The sequence below is a fragment of the Grus americana genome, chromosome 1 (genome assembly GCF_028858705.1).
Source record: "Grus americana isolate bGruAme1 chromosome 1, bGruAme1.mat, whole genome shotgun sequence".
In the NCBI taxonomy this organism is placed as follows: Eukaryota; Metazoa; Chordata; class Aves; order Gruiformes; family Gruidae; genus Grus; species Grus americana.
The window spans coordinates 65,388,718-65,409,803 of record NC_072852.1 but is presented as its reverse complement, the minus strand read 5'-3'; the positions used below and the strand labels follow the sequence as shown (position 1 = coordinate 65,409,803).

At 39.5% G+C, this 21,086-nt stretch overlaps 1 protein-coding gene across 8 annotated transcripts in view; it reads right to left on the bottom strand.

Annotated features, from left to right (window-relative positions):
* DGKI (diacylglycerol kinase iota) overlaps positions 1-21,086 on the bottom strand; it is a 230,807-nt gene that overhangs the window by 125,190 nt on the left and 84,531 nt on the right. For all 8 annotated transcript variants that reach the window (XM_054808326.1, XM_054808350.1, XM_054808335.1 and 5 more), the window contains 5 exons: positions 14,010-14,105; positions 10,714-10,788; positions 8,291-8,347; positions 6,979-7,044; positions 199-270 (listed from right to left, as the gene is read on the bottom strand). In XM_054808326.1, the coding sequence (XP_054664301.1) occupies positions 199-270; positions 6,979-7,044; positions 8,291-8,347; positions 10,714-10,788; positions 14,010-14,105 (366 nt within the window). The remainder of the gene's footprint in view (positions 1-198; positions 271-6,978; positions 7,045-8,290; positions 8,348-10,713; positions 10,789-14,009; positions 14,106-21,086) is intronic.

Here is a 21,086-nt window from a genome sequence, read left to right as displayed (position 1 = left end):
TAGCCAGCGACTACGTTGTGCAGAAACACTCTTCTCTCAGAGGACTTGTGTCAGCCAGGTTAAGTTATAGTGTCTTTGAGCAAAAGGAACACAAATGGCAAAACTAGGGATGATTCACAGAGAGGGAACCTCGAGAGCCAGGAGAAATTATATTGCTTGCAGTGTGGTCAGCAGTGATACTGAATATTGTCCACTTACCGCCAGCTTGCACCAGGAACAACTGATGGCCACAATCTCTTTACTATGGAAGGAGAATTTCTGCTGAAAGCCCTAGAATAAGCAGGAAAAATGATTACATTCCTCCTGACTACAAGAAAATTTACACCTTTAACTCTTGCTAGGTGACTGTGCTAGGTTAAATGAGTTCATTGCAGTCAGATACATTGGTTCAGCCTCAAAGCTGTTAGATACCAAATATTTTGAGGGGCATAAAATAATGACAGAATTGAGAGAAGGTTCAGCTAGGGCATTTTTACACGCACATTTTAAACATGCTTCTCCAAAATTTTATGCTTTTTCTTAATTTTTGTAGTTAAAAAGAAGAAAAGGGAGAAGCAGCAGAGAAGGTATGCCTATTTCAATAGATTTCTACAGACCTGAATAAGATTCAGATTTTTCAGTTGAACAGAACATTCTCTCATTGCAGTCTTTTTTACTCTAAATATGAACAATTTGAATTTTCCTTTTTTTTTGTCTTTGTTTTTTTGTTGTTTGTTGTTTTGGTTTGGTGCTTTTTGTGGGTTTTTTTCTGTTGGTTTTGGGTTGTTTCGTTTTGTTTTTTTTTTAAATAGAGTGGAATCAACTACAATGTCTGTGTGGAAATGTTCTGATTGGGAAATTTTTTATTGTTTTATTGAGCTGATTCAGATCAAAATCTTTTTAGTAAGTTCCAAAAAACCAAGATGGTCTGATTGAAGTCAAACAGATATAAAAGAAAATATTTTTTTATAGTTTTAAAGAAAAAAACCACCATTACCAGCAAATATGAGATTTTACTCTCCCATAGAAGAGTTTAGTGTTTGTAGAATGCAATTTCAGCAGACATATGACTTTGCTCTAAATTCTAAGAGCTGGGAAAAACCACTGGGTCATATACATCCTTCTTGCATATAGCACAGGCAACAACTGGTAATTGGAGTTATAGCCTGAAAAACTGTGTTCAGTTAAAGCTTATTTTAGCCACAGAAAAAATTTAGTTGGGTTAATGCCTGCAGAGATGGAAAGTCCAGAACTCCGTTGAACAGGTTGTCATAGTCACCGTCACTGCTTAGACTTCAGATTTGCGGTTGTCTAGATCCTTTATTCATTGGCTTCTATCAAGCCTCTCTACTTGTTCTGATTTCAGCTTCGAGAGAGTTAATTTTTCTTTCTAGCAGGTAGTATAGTGCTGTGCTTGGGATTTAGTATGAGAACAATGTTGATAATGCACCGATGGCTTTAGTTGTTGCTAGGTAGTTGTAGGGTCTACCCCAAGTCAAGGACTTCTCAGCTTCTCGCGCTCTGCCAGGTGCACAAGAAGTTGGGAGAGCACAGCCAGGATAGCTGACCCAGACTGGCCAAAGGGATGTTCAGATGTTCCCTACCATATAACGCCATTCTCCATATATAGCTGGGGAAGTGAGCCAGGAGGCAGATTTGCTGCTCAGAAACAGACTGGGCAACAGATTGTTTTATTTTCCTTTTGCATGTGGTGGACAATTGCATTTGTACATCACTTGTAGTAGTATTATTATTGTTGTTGTTACCATTATTATTATCATTACTATTCTCTTCCTTTGTCATCCTATTAAACTGTCTTTATCTCAACCAATGAGGGTTTGGGCTTTTTTCATTCTCCTCCCCATCCCCTTGGCGGGATGGGCTGGGAGGGGAGGCGTGAGCGAGCTGCTGCGTGATGCTTAGCTGCCGGCAGGGCACAATACTACTACACTACTACTACATTAAGTGGCCCATCACCAACCCAGTGTTTTCTAATTGAAAGTCTCTCCACCAAGTAATGAACTTGTGAGCCAGTTTTCTTTTCAACAAGCTGTGTTTTACCTAAATCTCCTACATGTGGGCAATGCACAAGACCCAGTGCACAGAGTTATAATAATCTGATTTAGTAATATCTAACAGGACATTTCCTCAAAGCTTCTATAATTAATGTCTTCCTTATCCTAGCTGCTGTGGAAATGAGCAGGAAGATGGACATCTGCAAGAAAAAAATGAGCCTATTAGTGCTCAGTGGAATGACAATATCAAGCACACCAAGAAGAAGAATTAAACGAACAACAAAAAACCCATCCAGAGATGCACTGGTTAAGTGAGGGACTGAGCTACAACCTGTCCATACTTGGCAGTTGAGGAGAACCCTATCAATACTCTGAAGAGGAGGACACTCTCCCTGTCTGCCCACTGTGCACACCGCAGCTACCCTTTCAGGTGTCCCCAGAACGTATTCAAACCAGCTTGCCAGATGGACCACACCACCAACTAAGGCCTACTCCTAAAGAAGCTTGTGTCACCTCTGCCTACAATTTTATATTTTTTTTTTTTTTTAAAAATTCTTCCCCTAATGCCTCAGGTTTTACATTCAGAGAAATGCAAAGAGTAGATTCTTCATAATGATGGCGATCTGGCATACTCAGGTTTAGTAACGGAGCGTGGTCAAGTGGCTTCACAAAGACAAGCCGGCCAGCCGCTTCTGGCTGCCATTCGGTGTGAGCACAAGAACAGAGTGACAGGATGATGATATGAGTACTGGAACTGAGGTCTGATGCTGGACAAAACCCTCTATTCTCAGTCACTTAGACTAGTGCTGCTTAATGTTTCTCACAAATCTTACTCTTTCTTGTCCCAAAGTATATTAAAAAAAATTATTTCAGCTGCTGATGGGCATGAAATGTTCTGTTTTGTTCTGCTTTGTAACAAGCAGGGGAGAAATTCTTCCTTCCCAAAACCTCCACTAATAAAACCTAAAATTCAGTACATTAATTCCACGGCCCACCAGTGGTGTTTTTTAACCATACGGATTGAGCAGCTTGTCTGGTTCTGGGTGGACCATTTTTCATTTATTCAGTAAGCCATTTGGCTTTTAGGGAGTCATTAGAGAAAATGATACAGCAATAAAAACTTATTAATGATAAGTAGCAATAAACCACCACTTTTGTTCCTCAAATTGCTTTAGAAATGTGAGCTAATTCTTCCTAAGGATACATGTTTGAGGTATGATAGCAATTATTTGAAAGCTAGCTTTACAAATAAAGGAACTGATGAAATAAAGTCATGTACTGCAGGTCACAGTGAGATTTCATAGGGACTATCAGGTTGAAACACCGGAGCCCCCCAAATTCCACCAGAAATCATCTCTTTTGCCTTCTCTCAGTGAGAAGCAAAACTAAAATTCAGCTATCTTGTTCCTAGGTCATACAAGGAGGTCTTGTGCTCAAATTTAGGAATTTTGGGATAGAAAATTAATTTCACCTTTGTGAGAACATCAGCCTAACCTGATTAGCCCTGATTCACTGGCACCCAATTCCTGTACAACACATGAAATCCCATGCTGGGAGCTGCTCCTGTGGAAATAAACAGTTGTGCATACCAGAGAAAATATATTTGTAGGAAAAGAGCACCTGCATCCCCAGCTTGTGTTGGTGATTACAATCTGTCTAAATAATTGGGATCAAAGACCATATTACTGTAGACAGCCATTCACACAAACAGAGTACATAGGGATTACTAGCTCCAACACGTTTTGGTTATATTCTCAAATGTGTTTATTAAAGAGTATTTTTACATCAGTGTTAGGGCTACTAATAATTTATCTTTCCATGTATTTTCCTATGATATTTACTCCCTTTTTAATGCTCTCAGAGAGATTCCAATGTAACATTACTTTTGGAGAACCAGGTGTTATTACAACTTGAATACAAACAGCAACAGAAGCACTTGGATGGCGATCTCTGCTAAAATAGTGGAGAACTAGAATTGCCTTTCAACTACTAGAAATTTCAATCCTGCCATTGTACACAGGGAAAACAGCCAGGTTTGCATCAATCCACAGGCCTTTAAAGAGACCAGTAAGAGGAAGAGATAGACACTGTAGCTGCACACTGCGTGTGTGTAGTGGACACCATAGAAAGTAGAGAGAAGTAAAGTGTCTGTTTAGCATGATGGTCCAGATGCATTCTTAGTCTCAGAAAATCCCTAAGCCGCTGGTAACTGGAAGTACGTGAAAAGATCACTCTGCATTCATCCTTAAGCTTCTATTACTGCACACAGTCACAGACTGGATGCTGGGCCACATGGTCTGAACGTTCTTATGTTGTATTATGTAAAGAAAAAAAAATAATCCCAATTTCACTGGTGATCCCAGGTAACAAACAGCTAATAACAGCTAAAAGCTACAAAACTACCTTTTTTCCCCACCTGCAAGAGGAAGAAATGAGTTCTTAAACATCATGAATAGTATAGAGAATGTGGTTTGGGAGCTTTTATTTACCACTGCTTCCAACAAAAGAGCTATGGAGCATTAGAAAAAACTAGTAACAGGTTTGAAACAATCAAAATGTGGTTCTTCTCACAGTATGTAGTTAAGTTTGGGAATTCCTTGCCAAGGGATGTTGTAAATGCTACAACTTTACAGGAACTCAAGGAGAGACTAGACAAGATCACAGGAGAGAAAGTTATCACACGCTGTTAAATATAAAGGCACCATTCCTGGAAATTCATGAGACAGAATTCGTTAGAGGCCAGGAGACTCTTTTGGGGATGCATCGCTAAACACCTGCCCCTACTTATGCTTTTCCATAATAAGCCACTACTGAATACTGGGCTCAATGGTATTTTGTGTTAAAAGATATGGCCATCCTTCTATTACAATCTTCAGTTCCAAAAATGGGGAAGCATCACAGCAAGTAGAGAGAAACGGATCGTTTGGTTCCACTGCACTCAGTCAGATTTTGAACAAGACTTTCCAGCCCCCCTCCCCCAGCACTGATTTCTGCATATGGTACTTTTGCAGTACAGCAGTGAAAAAATCCCTGGGAAGGAGAAGAGAACTGAAGTCTAGATGAGATCATGTACGTTGTATTTGTGCTAGCAAGTAACATGTAACAGTGGGGCACAAGCTCTGTTGGTACTGAGGACACTATACACAAAGATTTTCAGAGAATTTTATTTTTGGCTAGCTATAGTCTGGTCTTCTGAACTGAATGCTCATTAGTAGCCACAGACTTAACTTTCAATTAAGTTTAATCTAAAAGGAATTCAGTTCATTTGCTGCACAACTGCTCCACATGTGAACCATGGTAAGTGATGACAATCAGGAAAATTTCTTCCAAACTGCACTTCAGATCTGAGCTGCAACACTGACTTACACGTCGGTTCTCCAGCTCTCAGGAAGTGTCAATGACGGCACAGAAGGCACACAAAATGTAAAGCCACGCTAAAGATATTGGGGAGCATTAATTCCTTTCCACTGGCTTATGACTTGAAGCATGAGATAGAAATTAACACTTAGGATATACCCACTTTCTTTGCTCAAACTATTATTAATGATTATTAAATATTTAACCACCCAATTCCAGACATGGGATAGGACTAATATTACACAACAAGATCCACCAGAATCATTAGGTATTCCATGAATAATACTTTATTGCTTTAAATTTACTGCCATTCCATTTCAATGATAGTTCCCTTTTTCTTGCATGACAAGAAAATATAAAAGATGGTTCTCACTCAGAGGTGTAAGAAATGCAACAGCAGAGCACGAGACAGACAAGTATTTTGCTGTAATAGGAGACTGCTTGGCTAATAAATCTAATGAGATTTTTTTTCTTGTTATAATTTTCCCTAATCTTTTCTGTTTCTTGACAAAGAAGAACTCTACTACAATACACCCATGTTAGCCTTAACTGAATATTTCTTATTCAAGGGGAAAACTATGATTTCCTCTGAACTTCTTCTTATCAGTCAGGGCTGATAGGAATTTTAGGATGGATTGATCATGTTGCCCACATGAACGTACCCAGCACAGGTTTTGATATGATAGGCAGTAAATACTACCATTGCAAAATCCACTCCTAATGCCTCTAGGGGAGATCCAGGCCAAAATGGCAGAGGAGCAAGGCAATGTGACTGCAAAGTCACACCATAAGAACGCTGCATGTAAAGCACCTTGCTGCACTGTTTGCATGACACTTGCTATAAAAGGGTATCACATATTTATTGCATGCCTTGTTGCAGCTGGTAGCTGGTGATCTACATCAGTATTCAGATACAAATCTGATTTTCCTCTGACTTAAGTGCTGTGCCATGGAGACAAGACAGTCTTTCTTACCAGTTGACGTTAAGAGGAAGGCAAAAGTAGAATATAGTGCTAGAGAAAGGAAGTTAAACCCCTGTGTTAATTTAATTTTTGAATACCTCTCAACAGATTTCAGAGGTTCCTAATATTTCAGAAAAAGGGCCCTCAATAGCTAAGGTACTTCTTACCCCTTTTAATAGCTTTTTAGAAATAAACTTTTACAACCTATGCAGCAGAGGAAATGTGAAACAGTCTCACAAATCTTAGAGTCTGCTGGGGCAGAAATAAAGCAACAGCCTTTCTTTTCTCAGATGTCTGAGAAAAGAGGCCATCACAATTTTGGCACAGGGGACAGCACTGTGAGAACACGACATTGGCACAGGGTTAGCTTAATGAAGAAAAAAGCTCAAGGAGCCACAGCCCTCTTCCTCCTCGTTTTCACCAGCCAGTGCAGCGCAATGACCCAGGACACATGATGTGCTCATTCCTGCAGAGGCAGCTGCCTTTTCTCTTCCCACATGGGAATCAGGGCCTTTACCACTCTGCATATCAGGTTTGTCATTTTCTGCTTTAAGAAACACTCCGAGTGTTTAGGATAGAAAAATTTCAGTGACTAGAAAGACCTGCTGGCTACCTTGAATTCGTAAGTGCCCAGTGTTGTGCTTGTGCTGCACTGGAAGTCTTACCTTTCCACATTGCTTACATTTCCCCTCCTGCCTCCGCCTGTGCACCCAGTGGTGTCGGACAAAGTTCTGCAAAAGGAGGACAAAAAAATATGTTATAGGAAGCAATGACAACTTGAACTCAAAGGTACCATCTGTGTGAAACTCGTTTACAGACACCAAAGAAAAGGTCCCTTCAGCCAATGCAATCATTTCTGGAGCAAAATGCAGCAGTCCCTGTGGGAAACCCCAGACACAACCAAAACTTGCAGGAGGAACAAGGACGAGATGATGTTCTTTGTCCATGTTGAAATGTGGCCAGAACTACTCTCTCAGTACTCTTCTACAAAAAGAGGAAAGTTCATTACGTGACGCAGAGATAATCATCACCTAAATACAGAGCACAGAAGTGCCCAAACATTGCTGTGTCCAGCCACAATGCAGGGTCCCGCTCTGTTCTGCTTGCAAATACAGCCTCGTAATGCAAAAAATCACAAGTCAATGCAGGAGGGACGGGGGGGGGAGGAAGGAGCAGTCACTGAAGTAGTCTTTTATCCTTGTTTTGACTACTTACACCCTGGATGGCAGGAAGCAGTGGGCAAGAGATGAGAGGGTGAGCAGGACTGCTGCCTCCCTTTCTGCGCAGGCAAGGGGGTCAGAGGGGCTCTGCCTGCACCGTGCCGTTACACCGGCCAGCACCGAAGCGCCCGTGTGGCAGGGAATTGAGCTACCTCTGCTAAGAGCAAGCCAGGTGCCAAATTAACTATAAAAGTTAAGAGGTGTTTTTGAAACACTGGCTTCTAACTATGTAAGACAGATATCTAAATATATCAATAATAACAATAAATACCCAGCATCTTCAAAGGAGCTGAATTCATATAGTAGCTGGAAGCAAACCATAAGGTTTTTGAATGTTTGGGGTTTTTTTTTTCTCAAAAAACCTTAGGATACTAGAGATACTTGTAGGGAAAAAAAAATAAGAGAGAGGCAAGTGGAAGGAGAGGGAAATAGAGAAAAATGAAAAATACTAATTCAAAGGTCAGGAAGAAAAAAAAAGAAATGCTACCGCAAAAAAAAAAAAAGAAAAGAAAAAAGACAGAATAGCTGAATGAATGGGAAAAGAGACAACAGAGAGATGAAATGGTTTCTGTCTGTGTAAGTAATGGAGTGCTTCAGCTAGAATTCATTTTACATTTATTCTGGGGAGAAGAACATGTCCCACTGGGAACCAATACTCTAAGACTGCTCTGAATTTAAAAGCACTGCTGCAGCTCCACACCAGGTGGATCAGCACACAAATCAAATGAAAAGCAATCGTTGTTTGTCCATTACTTACTTCTCTTGGAGATCTGGAGCCTCCTTCTCGGAAAGTCGGTTTGCAGCGAAAATTAATCTGGCATTAAAATAAAGCTGTTAGAACTGAAAGTGAGTCGAGAGAGAATTTATTCCAATATGTTGACTTCCAAAATGTTTATTATCTATTAAATAAACTTCACTAGCCAAACAAAGTAACTTACCTGGATGCCAAAAAAATCTCTTTTCATATGCCATAATAATTCTCCTTGCTAGATCTCTACGCAGCCCTCATCTTCACTAATGCTATTGCTGCCTGCTCAGTTGAACTATTTAAACTGTCTTCCCCTCACCTAGAAGGAAACTGCTTCATCTGTTGCAATCAAAGTGGACTTAAGCTGAGGTCTCAAAAGTTAATAGGAGCTGGAAATCTAACTCCGTGAGACCTTTTTGCACATCCCAGCTTTATGTCTTCATAAACAAAATCTGTGGAGAAATCTTCCTTCACATGAAGAACGGTGCAAGTTACCCTAAATTTCTACCTTTTGCTTAGGTCAGGCTGCTTTTATCCATCTCCCCAGTCACAAACCATTTGGGGAGCATTGAACTGCCTCATGCAGTGCATTTCCAAGTGGGAGAGGAAAGGCAGAAAGAGGACAACAGGAACTTCCATGAACGCAAAACATTTTTAGGAAGATGAAGAGAAAAAGCATTTAACAAACGACAAGGGAATTCTTTGAGAAAAACCTCAAAATCTTTTGAGAAAAGAAGAGCAACAGAAATAAGAGAAGAGGAGATGTAGAGAAAAAAAAATACTGAAGAAGAGAGAGGCATGGGAAAAGACCAAAGGATATGTGAGGTAAGGATGTACAAAATGAAATTAATTCAAGCTTAAGCTGACTATCCTTGAAAGAATAAAATGCTTAAGGATACTGCACAGCTACGATTTTGTCACGAAGGTGGAAGGATTGAGCTTCCCCAAATTTAAATACAACTCTTCCCATGTAAGTTCTTCCCTCATTTAATAATGGCCTTCAAATAATAGCTCGAGGGAGATAAAAAAAGAGTAAAACGTAAACAAAATACTTATTACTTAAGAAGAAATAAAAGCCATAGCAATATTAGTCTTTCTCCATTGCCCTTCACCTGGAATTGCAATTTGTTGTTTCACTGCTGAGTTGTGCCAGGCTGGAAAGACCCCAACTAATATTTATTTTACTTACACCTTTGCAGAGAGGGCCAAACAAAAGACTTATGTACCAGTTTTAAACTCCACAGGGTTTAAGAGGGATGCAGGCTTCATAACAACCCTCTGCCAAGAGGTGAATTTCATGGTCTCCAGAATGGCATAAACAAGCTGAACAGAATGGGTTTTATCTAAGTGCTTATTTGCTTCAGCTGGTAACGCCACCAGCTCGCCGGGCTATGGGGAGTCAGCACTGCTGCTGATGAAGGAAGTCATGAAAAATTCACTGGTAACATTTTGTGCTGAAAGCATGTGCTAATGCTAATTTCACTGTGGGTAAAAGCATCGGGGGTGGAAATGGTACCTCTCCAACTTGGTATTATGGCAATCACTGTGACATTTGTCAACACAAGTCCAAATACTTGGAAAGGAAAAACTCTTTCCAAAGTGTTGCTGCTATAAATTTGTTATGCATCAACTTCTTTTATGGAGAACAACATTGCAAAACATATAGGAGTGAAAGTGAAGCTCTAATGAAATCAATGGGGAAATTCCCACTCATATTTCTTTACACATATCCCAACACGAAAGAAAAAGAGTGGGGGGAAATTTCTTTAACACGTTAACAGTTAGGCATAATGAAGAAAAATCACTTATGGGAAGAGAACTCAGTGACAGATATTCTATAGGCACTTGGGGGTAAAGAGGACTCCTTGAAGGAACTGAGAAGCAGGACAGATGCTCACAGAAATAATGGTACTATAAAGGAAAAGTTTGATGTTTTCCATTTTAAAAACAAGAACTTAACTTCTGGGTTTTGAGGCCAAACCATATAGTCTAGAGTAAACACAGTGAAAAATGTTCATAGTAGTATCTTATGCTGCGTTGCTTATAATAAATAGAGCTGTCATAAGATGGATTATGCTGGGTTTAGTTGAGGAATTTTGAAAGGCAAATTTTGTACATGAAAGGACACTGTATTTTCTAGCTTTAATTTTCAGTCTAGAAGTAGAGGGAAATTATTTTTTCAATCATAAAAATTGTGAAAGCATTCACTGTTTTTTTGTTGTTGGGTTGGTTTTTTTAATGGTTCACAGGGTTTGAAGAAATCTGGTTTTTAAAAAATGAGCTGGAATTTTAAGTCAACTTTTTAACAAATATATTGTCAAAACAGCTATGAAATCCTACTTTGACATATGGTGTTTTCCAGACTGAAACCTCAATACAAGAATTAAATGAGTGTTGTCTGCATCAGGCTCCAGAAGATGGCAATGTCTTACCTTCTCTAACTGCTCCATGCACGCATTGTGGACCACAATCTTGCAGGCAGCACACTTCCTCCGCAGAGCAGATTTCTGTAAGAGGAAAGGGTGACGTGTGTGCATGGAGGTGCTCTGTTCCCAAGAGGAAAAAAGTTAGCTGTGAAACAGAAGATGTTTCCTTATGCAACAACTTCCCTCCCCACCCCGCTTTGTGCTCTGAACTGTTCTGTATATTGAAAAAAGGTCTGAAGCTCTTCCAGTTAAGAATTGAACTTTATGAAAGACAGAGTGCCACAGGCTCCCTTTAGGTAGCAGATAAGGCTGTTACATGTGAAGATCATGGCTCTAAAAGGGAGGAGCCTATGAAAAGGATGGGCAGAGTCAGTGAAGAGAGAAGAACCATACGCGCAAATCAGACCAGTTTGGAAGAGTATGTCATTTCATGCTTAACATATAATATTTAATTTGATGGGCCTGACCATTGCCTTGCAGAAAAATACGTGGGCCATTTAGCAGAGAATGATAACCTTCTCACAGAATGTTGTTAAACGCTTATGAACTGTTACAGCAGGGATAAAATTCTCAGCCTAATTATGCTGGTTAGTTTTATTAATTTCAGTAGGACTTTTAAAATAATTTCCACTGAATCCCCTGGGCCAAAGCATATCAAAGGCAAGAGAATGCATCCAGGAGAGAGAGAATATATTTACTTTTTTTCTTGCATATACTTAATTTAATAAACCAGATGGAATTAATTTTCATAGAAGTTTAACTTATAGACCTGTGCTTGAGGGACAGTAAATTTATAAACACACAGTAAACTGAGATTGATTTGCCTCAGATTTTTGCATTCAATTTACTCATGTTCATTTAAATCTCTAATAAATTATTTCATTAAAATTTTCAATATATTGTAAATAAACTCAAGAAGAAATTGGGAACACAGCTTCGGCTCACATTATAGAATAATTATTATAATTTTACTGAGTCTCATAATTATGAGTCTTATAATTATCTAAATATACCCTAATTGTGCATGTTCACATGTATACGGAGCGTTGTTCTAATGTTTCATCTGAAGAATCCTGACGTATAACAGAGTAAGCTTTCATGTGTTTTGTGACTTGTTAACTTTAAGTATGTTTCTAGTCTCTGTGTTTACCAAGAGGAGTGAGACAACATCAAGGAATAGATCCTTAAGATGAAAAACTGCAAAAGCAAACAAAGGTAACACCTTACAAGCAACTATTGTTTTAATATCTTGCTTTTTAAGCTGTTCTAATGATTTGTGAATGCTGGTGGCATTGCAAGTAGTTACAACCATCTATAGTGAGAGACTAGTAAAAATTCAGACTATCTTTTCCATTACTTCTAACTTCTTTAATTCCTCATGAGAGGTCAGCTCCATATTCCAGAGATTATGCAAAGTCTGTGCAGCTACAGCTTAATTATTTCTCACCACTTCTCCATTGCAAACATTCGATCTTAAATAGTCTACATGTAAAAGAGCTAAGTCAAAGGCAGACCACACAGGCATAGAATGATGCTGTGTCTTCAAAAGATCCAAACTGGAGAAGCATTATCCTTTTGACAGATCAGGTTAAACTAACCACAACTAAAGTTAACTGATTTCCATTTCCATCTCTAGTTCTTAAGCTAATGAAACCCCCATAAACTGCGATGTGTTGTAAACACAGATATCGCTTTCCCCAAAGGGAACCAATATGGTAGTACCTAAAAGTACTGAGTCAGGTCAAGCAAAGGCCAGGCAATTAAGAACCGAGCAACTTTAAACTCTGCTGCTTCCTAAATATAACTCAACATCTCCAGGCCTATTGGCTGGAAAAGTTTGTCACCATATAAGATGTGTCCCTACATTCCCAGATAGAAGTGTAAGTCTAATTCACCAGCTACTGCAAACAGTCCTTGAACTCCTAGAGAGATACACCGCTAAAGCTAAGACACGGCCATGCAAATCATATGCAAAAATATTACTAAATTTCCATACTACTTTCAACGAGCTAAATCATAAGGAAGTATTTACTCATTTTTAGAAAGGCAAACTTCTATTAAGAACATAAGAACAGTCATAATGGGTCAGCCCACTCAGCCACACAAATCCTGTCTCAAGCTCTTGCCAAAACCCAGTGCATCAGGACCGATGGAAGTGCAGGGCAAACACACAACGACGCTTCTCTTGAACATCATCCCACAATCAGCAGCCTGTTACTGCTGGGACTTCGCTTCAGTACTCTTTGCAAGCAGGGATAGACTTCCCAGGCCTGGCCTTAACTTAGAATACATAAAGTAACCGATTTGCTTGAGAAGTTATGGGGGGATGGATATTAAATTGGAGCTACGGAAAGCACTAGTATTTTGGATCAAAGTGCCCCAGATACTAGGGGTGATTAGTGAATTAGCTTTGATTTGGATCAAATGATCTGATTTTTTTTTTTTTTTTAATAAAAGCAAAAAGGTGGTATTGCTAAAAGTCACAGGCAGTACCCACAAACGCCCCAGAGAAGAAGGACTCCCCTTACACTTTGCAGTCCGAGGGCCAGGATGTTCCCTTGAGCATTGATTCAAAGCAAGGGCTTAAACACAGGATCCCTGCTTTCTCACCAGAGTTCCTGAATATCAAGATAAGAGGGGTTTTTTTCTTCTCTTCTGCTGAAACAGTTTAACTGAAATTCTATGTGAAGAGTTACTGAAGCAAACTGGAAGTGACTCCCCAGTTAAAGAAGAGATATACACAGGTTAGAGATCTATCCAATGAAACTTTTTCATGCACAGCAGAAAAAGTTTCAGTAGAAGGCAAACCTTGAATATGCTCGAACAGGAGAAGGCAAACACTGAAATATGAGTGCAGTCGTTGGTGAGTGCATTCAAGAGTTTGGAAAATACAGTTCAAATCCTTGCAGTGATTAAAATCACAAAAATTTGATCAGACCCTACTGTCAGAGACCCCAGCAAGTGATATATTTGTGTATGTAAATAAAATAGGCTACTTGATTTGAACATTTCTGAAATATCTCAATATTCTAACCTTTTTTCCTTTACCATGTTAATAAAGCTACTCGTTACATCCATTCTCACTGTGTAAATAATCTGCATCACTCAAAATTGTTTGGGCTTTTTTCCCAAGCAATAAAGTATTTAACCAGCAGCCTTTTGCCCTTTTTGCATTCCTTCTGGAACACAAGCATCAACAACAGCAGCAAACAATTCAAGCTCCCAAGCATCTGAGCACTGTATCAATCTGAAGTCAGGCTTGTTACCTCAGAAAGAGAGAAGGAAATCTGAAAATAACTCACTGAGAATTTGACTTGGCAGCTTTCCTCCCCCAGGTAGCAGAGGTCCCCAGAAACATTTGTCTCCAGCCACAGATGCTCTCCGTTCACAGCATTTTCCTGAGAAAAGATGATTGTCAGTATGGTTTGTGAAATTCAGCCACGTGAGTACAGAGAAAAAAAAAAAGATCTGATATTCACCACAAATTTAGAAGAAAAAAAAAACAACAAACAACAACCAAAAAACCCCCACCACACAATCACGTGTTGTTTTATTTTTCTACAACACAAAGCCATACCAGTATTACCCTGGCTGACCACACCTGCTTAAAGGATGCTGATGATACAATGAATGATGTGTCGCCAATCAGAACCAAATTATTTTTGCGTACTGTTCAGTGAAACTTTGCCCATGTTCTTCCCACATGCTGCCTAGTTTAACTGGGACTCTAGCTTTCATAAGCATGAGATGTACACAGAATTTTAAAGAAACAGAAAATCAAGAGAGATGAAACAAAAACATAACTACTGAACTTTCAACTAGAGAAGCCCAAAAATTTGAGAACCAGGCCCAGAAGTGCAAAATAACATACTGACTATGGCTTTAGAATGATGGGTTAGTTTAAACAAGGAAAGCAAAAATGCTTTCTTTAAATTGGCTGGATCAACCCTGTACGTTTATGAAAACATCTACAAAACATTAAGTGGCCAGGAGCGATCAGACTTTAATTTTATACCTGAAAGAATGATACATTCAACTGAAAACACTCTCAACCCCAAAAAAACCTACCTAGAACACTGACAATTAGTAAAATTAGAATTAACAGGGTAACATCTGATTTTTCTTTGACAGCTTCATTTGACTAAATATGTACCTTAATTCTATAAAAATACTTGTTCTGAGGAAATTTGGTTGTGGAAAGACTACAGTTTTCACTTGATTGTAATCCTGGCTCAACTAAAAAGTCTAAGAAGTCTACTATACACTGTTCGAGCAAAGCGAATAAACAGGACTTCTGTTCAGCCAGAATTAGAGCATGATGGAAAATGCTCTGACAGTCTCTGACATTTGGTTCCCACACTGCAGAAGTCACAAATGATGACGTTTACCAAACAGATGGCGTCCGACAGCAGGATGCTCTGAAATAGCCATCTTGGTTAAAATAATTTATTTAAAATACCACTGACAGTTTCAAAGTGATGAAATGAGAAAGCTTCTCTTGCCATGCAGATTTCTGAGGTAATTCAGAGAAGCAGAAGTGGCAAAATCCTTTGCCTTCTGGAGTATGAGCTCATCCACGATAGCCGAGACCTATGCAAGTCTGCACATGGTGCCTACCACAACTATGGTTCTCACTTCAAATACACCAAAAGAACAAGAACAACAGGTTGGGTTTTTTCTGGTCAGAGGTCTACCTGTTCACAGGTCTTCTAACTTCATCAGAAATCTTCCCATTGATGTCAGACTCCATATTATCCCCCAACTCAAGGGGCTGGGTAAGAGTGAGACTTGGATTCCAGTCTACTGCCATTATACTCTGATTAAACATCGTTTAGTGGCACACCGTTCTATACCTCCATTTCTTCTCATCCTTTTGTCTGCCTGTCCACCTGAACTGTAGACTCCCTGGGACAGAGATTTGCCTAAACTGTACAGTTCAGTGCGTGATAGTTTAGGTGAGGCTTTTCAGCACTTTTATAATGCAAAATAGCTTTTTAAGGACTTGAATTAGCTTTAAGAAATTCTTCAAGCCTTACTCAGATGGTAAATTATTCAGATTGTAAATTCTTTCCCTTCAAGTTTATCCTGATATTAAAGCAATTTTCTCTGACAAGAACTTTATCAGTTTTACAGCGCTTCATGGAAGCCTAGTCACATCATACTAATAAAACGACTATGCCTCCAGTATTGCCCAACATATTAACTTCCTGTCTAGTTTATGAGGAGCCAGACAAGAGGACCAAAACGGAAGGATATAAGCTCATCAAAATGTGTTTGACCTGAGCACAGTCTCTGCTAACAAAATGGTGCGAATTCAACATTATAACCCAGAGCTAAATTTTATAGATTATAAAAGATGTTTAGGAAGGATCAACTCTGAAAGCTAAGTAAAAAAACCCAGACAGCTCCTGGGACATAATTTTTAATGAGGAATCAAAATTACATTAAAGAATAGATTAAACACCCCTTCATTCGGACCATGTCCACATAACTTGCCATCCAAGATTTCTAAAGATGAAGCGGCCTATTTCCATAACCTAGTTGAGACTGATTGAGTTTGTTCTCTGTTGTTCCAGACCGGATCACAGATTCATATGTCTGACTTTACATCACAGTATAAATAAAATCAGTAAGTAGTCTACAAGGATGACCTTTGTAGTTCATGATATGATAGAGTTCTGACAAGACTAGATAATAAAAATGTAAATAACCTGATCTGGTATAAGTGGCACACCTCCAGATACCTACTGCCACGAACAATTTCACAGCACCGTGTGTGAAAACTCACAATTTCAACTCCAGCAAACCGACATGAAAAATCTTCTTTCATCCTGAATCAGAGCAAAGAGCTGAAACTTCCCAAGATGAAATGCCCTTCCTCAAAAAGCTTTGCCTGTTGATTACTTTGTCTCAATAAGATCAAAAGGGAATTATTTGTACTTCACTGTTTTAAATTTTACAGGGCACTGTCATTTATATGATGAGACATTCAGTTGCAGCTTATGAAAATATATCAAGATGATATAGTCGAAGGAAAATGTTTTGCCCTTTTCCAAGCCCAATTTTTCATTCAATTCTAATAAGAATTTTTGACAAAAATCAATACATTTCTATGAAGAATTTTGACTTCAGCAAATCAGTATTTTCTACTCCAAAATTTACAGGCAGTATTCCACAATGTACTGGACAAAAGGGTACTCCATCTACCAACACACAAGCTGACAGAGGTCACCGGGACCACCTCTAGCATGAGCTCCTGTTTAACACAAAACTAAAGCACAGTAAAGGCTACATCATCACTTGTGTATTTAAACACAGATATTTTTCCACAAGAGTTTTGAGTTCAGCAACCTTTTCATAAATAATTTGCCAGTTTGGTTTATTTTGCACTTGATGTCTTTATGTTGGCTTTAGGAGTAAATGGCTACTAAAGAGGCAGTTGTCCTTTTTCTGTCCCTGACCCCTTAGATCCCAGTCTCGTGCTCTTGCCATTTCCCTCGTGCCAGATCTAGTGGCTGTGAAGCTACACATGAATCAGTTCAGCTGCTGGAAAAAAACAGATAACTCTTATCTACCAAATCAGCTAGACAAAATGACTCACCCCGTGACCGCATAACTGCTGGATCTGACACAAGGAGTGATAGGTTAAAGGTGGGTTCAGCGGGACCGATGCTTTTGGTACCAACTCAGTGTCAGAGCAGCTTAGCTGATCTGTCAAATCATGGTTTTAGGCTGATGTGCTTTGCTTTGACTTGCTGCGTAGAAAAGGGATAGTGTCCATCATCGTTGGATAAAACAGCGATGACTGAGGCCTAATATTCTGCAGTTAGAAAGAGAATTGGGAACTAACTCTGTTTCCTTGCCTGGCTTCGCAGCTCTTGTAAGTGTGTGAACTCAGTGTCCTGTGAAGAGAAAGAGCCCCTGCTCACTGAGGCGGAGGCAGCAGTGCTTTCCTGGCAGATGCAGCCTGCCTCACAGGGGACACACAAACTCAATATGCTCTCGCAGATGGAGACCTCCCATTTGATTGCTCTTGATCCGTTACCACCTTAATAGCAAACAAAAATAATTTCAGTATTGCAAACATTCCTTGCGTATAAAACAAAAACCACACACAGTCCCCCCTGAAGTGAAAGAGAAATAGGAATTCAAGGACTAGGAGTTTGGGAACAATGTAATTACATGTACGTGATCATAACTTGCTGTGCATATTTCACTAATTCAAGTAGGTTTCTTCTCTTAAGAGCCCCAGCATGGTTAAATGACAGAGCAAGTGTTACTATTTTTCTAAAGCCCTTAAGTATCTCCGTACCTCACTGTTCTTCAGGCTGCAGTCAGCATGGTTTCAAAAACAATGCAGATAAACCTGGGCAGTTTAATTTGCTGTGCCAAGTCAGCCCAACTTTCTAGTTCAAAGCAGCTGTAACTCCAATTGTAACAGGACAAAAGGAGTTCTCCTCCATTCCTGCCATGACTGGCGTTCTGCAAAAAATTATGCAAGCCAGACTTCTGAAATAAGCCATTAAGAAATTTTTCCTTTTGTTAACACTCCAGTGAGAAAGATGAATCTTCTTACAAATATGCATTTGGGTGATAAACTATGATTAGGGTAAAATGAGTGCTCATCAATCTAATTTTAATTTAATGCATTTGTAAGCAAAAATTATTAGCTTTAGCCCTTTTCTTTATGAGGTCACTATCAAACAGAAACAAGTTAGTTTCGATGTCTTTTCCCCAAATGTCTTTCTCTCATGTTTGGCTTGTGTTTTACCCTTAACTCTGAAATTCCAGAGTTTATAATGCTCATGTTGCAAACAATAGCAACGTCCCAAATGTTTTTTCTGTTGATATATATTCTCAATTTTAACTCCACCTTAGCACATTTTAATTTGGGAATATTCTTCATGTAGAAGTCACCTTTTCTTTAATTATTACAAATCTAATATGTGGACATAAAACATCACAGAGATATGGTACTACATCATTACTTCAAAAAAAACCTTTGAGATATGTACGCTCTGATGTTCAGAACTATTTTTGAGTGTTCAACTTTTAGGTCTAAGTTCACCACATTCTCTAGCATTTTCTGCCATTCTCCTTTCCCTCCCCATGCTTGCCAAGATCCCAGCATCAGTTGCCTACTTCTGTATTCTCTGCTGAGCTTTTGAAATTGCTGTTACCATCATCTGAAAGATCATCTGTATGCAGAAGCAGAATAACAATGTTTGTCTTCATGAAGGAGCAATGTCCAGATGCTATCAACTGAGATGATGATTCCCTATGTTCTCATGAGCCATTATTTTGGCTGACAACAGCTTAAATTCAGTCCTTTTGGCAGTTAGAAGGGCACCTTCTGTAATATCACTGCATCCTCTATACTGCTGGGAAAAAAAAATTAGAGATGGCCACCATTTTGAAATATGACAGACCTGTTTTTTCCTCTTTAGATTTCTCTAGAAAGAATATTATTCTCAAACCTCGATGAAAAAGAAACAGCAAAGTAGGACTACTGATCCTGAACACATTGCTTCAAGTGCCATCTGCACACAACATTTCAGCAATTTTTAAGTATGCATGGAGTTTGCATTCATCACGACTTACTTAAGTGGAACTAAAGCTCCCAGCACCTCTACATGTTTTTATGTGACTAATGGGATACCCACACCCCGAGGTTCTCCTTTCTCATGTGAGCATCTGATAATGTACATCTCTTTTCAACTGAATACTCAGTTTCCAATTACAAAAAAAAGTCTGGCAGACGCTCTAATATCGTTCAGTGTAGTATAGTTTTTAGGAAATGATGATACAGAAGCCAAACTGTTCACATGGAAAAGAAATATATTTATCTCGATGGGAAATATTTCATCATATGTAGAACACATATTAGCACATTAACATGCACGTTAATTATCTGAAGTGTAACGTATCTCTAGGCACTTACTGTCCATGAAAGTAAGTGGACAGCACTGCTGATTAATGCCAAAAAGACGCAGAATATAATGCAACAAGTTCATTGCAAAGTCATATTCACTGTGACATTATAAACACTTCTCATAGGCCACCTCACTGTCTATTTATACATACTCCATCAGTTTGTGTACAAGGATGTTATGGAAGACAGTGTTGAAAGCCTTGCAAAAGTGAACATAACAGCCATTGCTCTCCCCTCATCTACCAAGCCAGTCACCTCATTACAGAAAGCTGTCAGGTTGGTCAGGCATGATGTCCCCTCCATAAGTCCATGCTGACTACTCTCAATCACTTTCTTATCCTTAATATTTTTGGAAATGGCTTCCAGAAGGGTTTCCTCCATCACCTTCCTGGGAATCAAGGTGAGGCTGATCAGTGAGTAGTTCCCTGGATCCTCCTCCTTGCACTTCTTGAAGACAGGATTGACATCTGTTTTCTTGCAGTCCTCATGAACCTCCTCTGATCATCATGACCTTTCAAAGACCACAGTCTGGCCTTGCAATGATATCAGCATGCATCTCATCAGGTCCCATGGACTTCTATATGTTCAGTCTGTTTAAATGTTCCCTAACCTGATCATCCTCTACAAAAGGTAAGTCTTTCTTGCTTCAGCCACTGGTGTCAGGGGCCTGGGATTCCTGAAGGCAGATCTTACCAGTAAAAATGGAAGTAAAAAAAGGTATTAGGCACATTGATTTTTCCGTGTCCTCTGCCACCAAATCCCCTGCCCCTTTCAGCAGTCGCCTAACATTTTTCCTAGTGTTCCTACTGCTGCTGTTATGCCTACATAAACCATTCTTGTTGCCCTTCATGTTCATGTCAGATTCAACTCCAGATTGGCTCTGGCTTTCCTTACCCCTGTGAAATTAGGTAGTGCCCTCTACAATCCTCCTGGCTGGCCTGACCCTGCTTCCACCTGTTGTATTGGCAGGGGGGATTTGTTTGGGTTTGGGGTTTTTATTTGGAGGGGGAAGGTGTGTTAAAATATGTGAGTTTTGTCTGGAGCTACTTATGCATCCATGCAGACTTCCTGATGCTTTTGCTTGATGTACTGCATGTGATAATGGACTGTTCTCAAATACTGAAGAGGTGATCTTTGATTATCAACTAGTTTTCCTGGACCCCTTTTCTCTTCAGAGGCATATCACATGTTACTTTCCCAAACAGTCCCTTGAACAGGTCAAAGTCTGCTCTCTTGAAGTCCAGGGATATAATCCTGCTGTTTGCCTCATCATTACTATGGGCAAGTCTGCCCTGACCTTCACATTCCCCACCAGTTCTTCCTTGTTCGTAAGCATGAGATCCAGCAGAGCATCTCCCCTCATCAGCTCCTCGATCACTTGCCAGGAAGTTCTCATCAATGCATTCCAGAAATCCCCTGGGTTGCTTATGCCCAGTTGTTCCTTCAG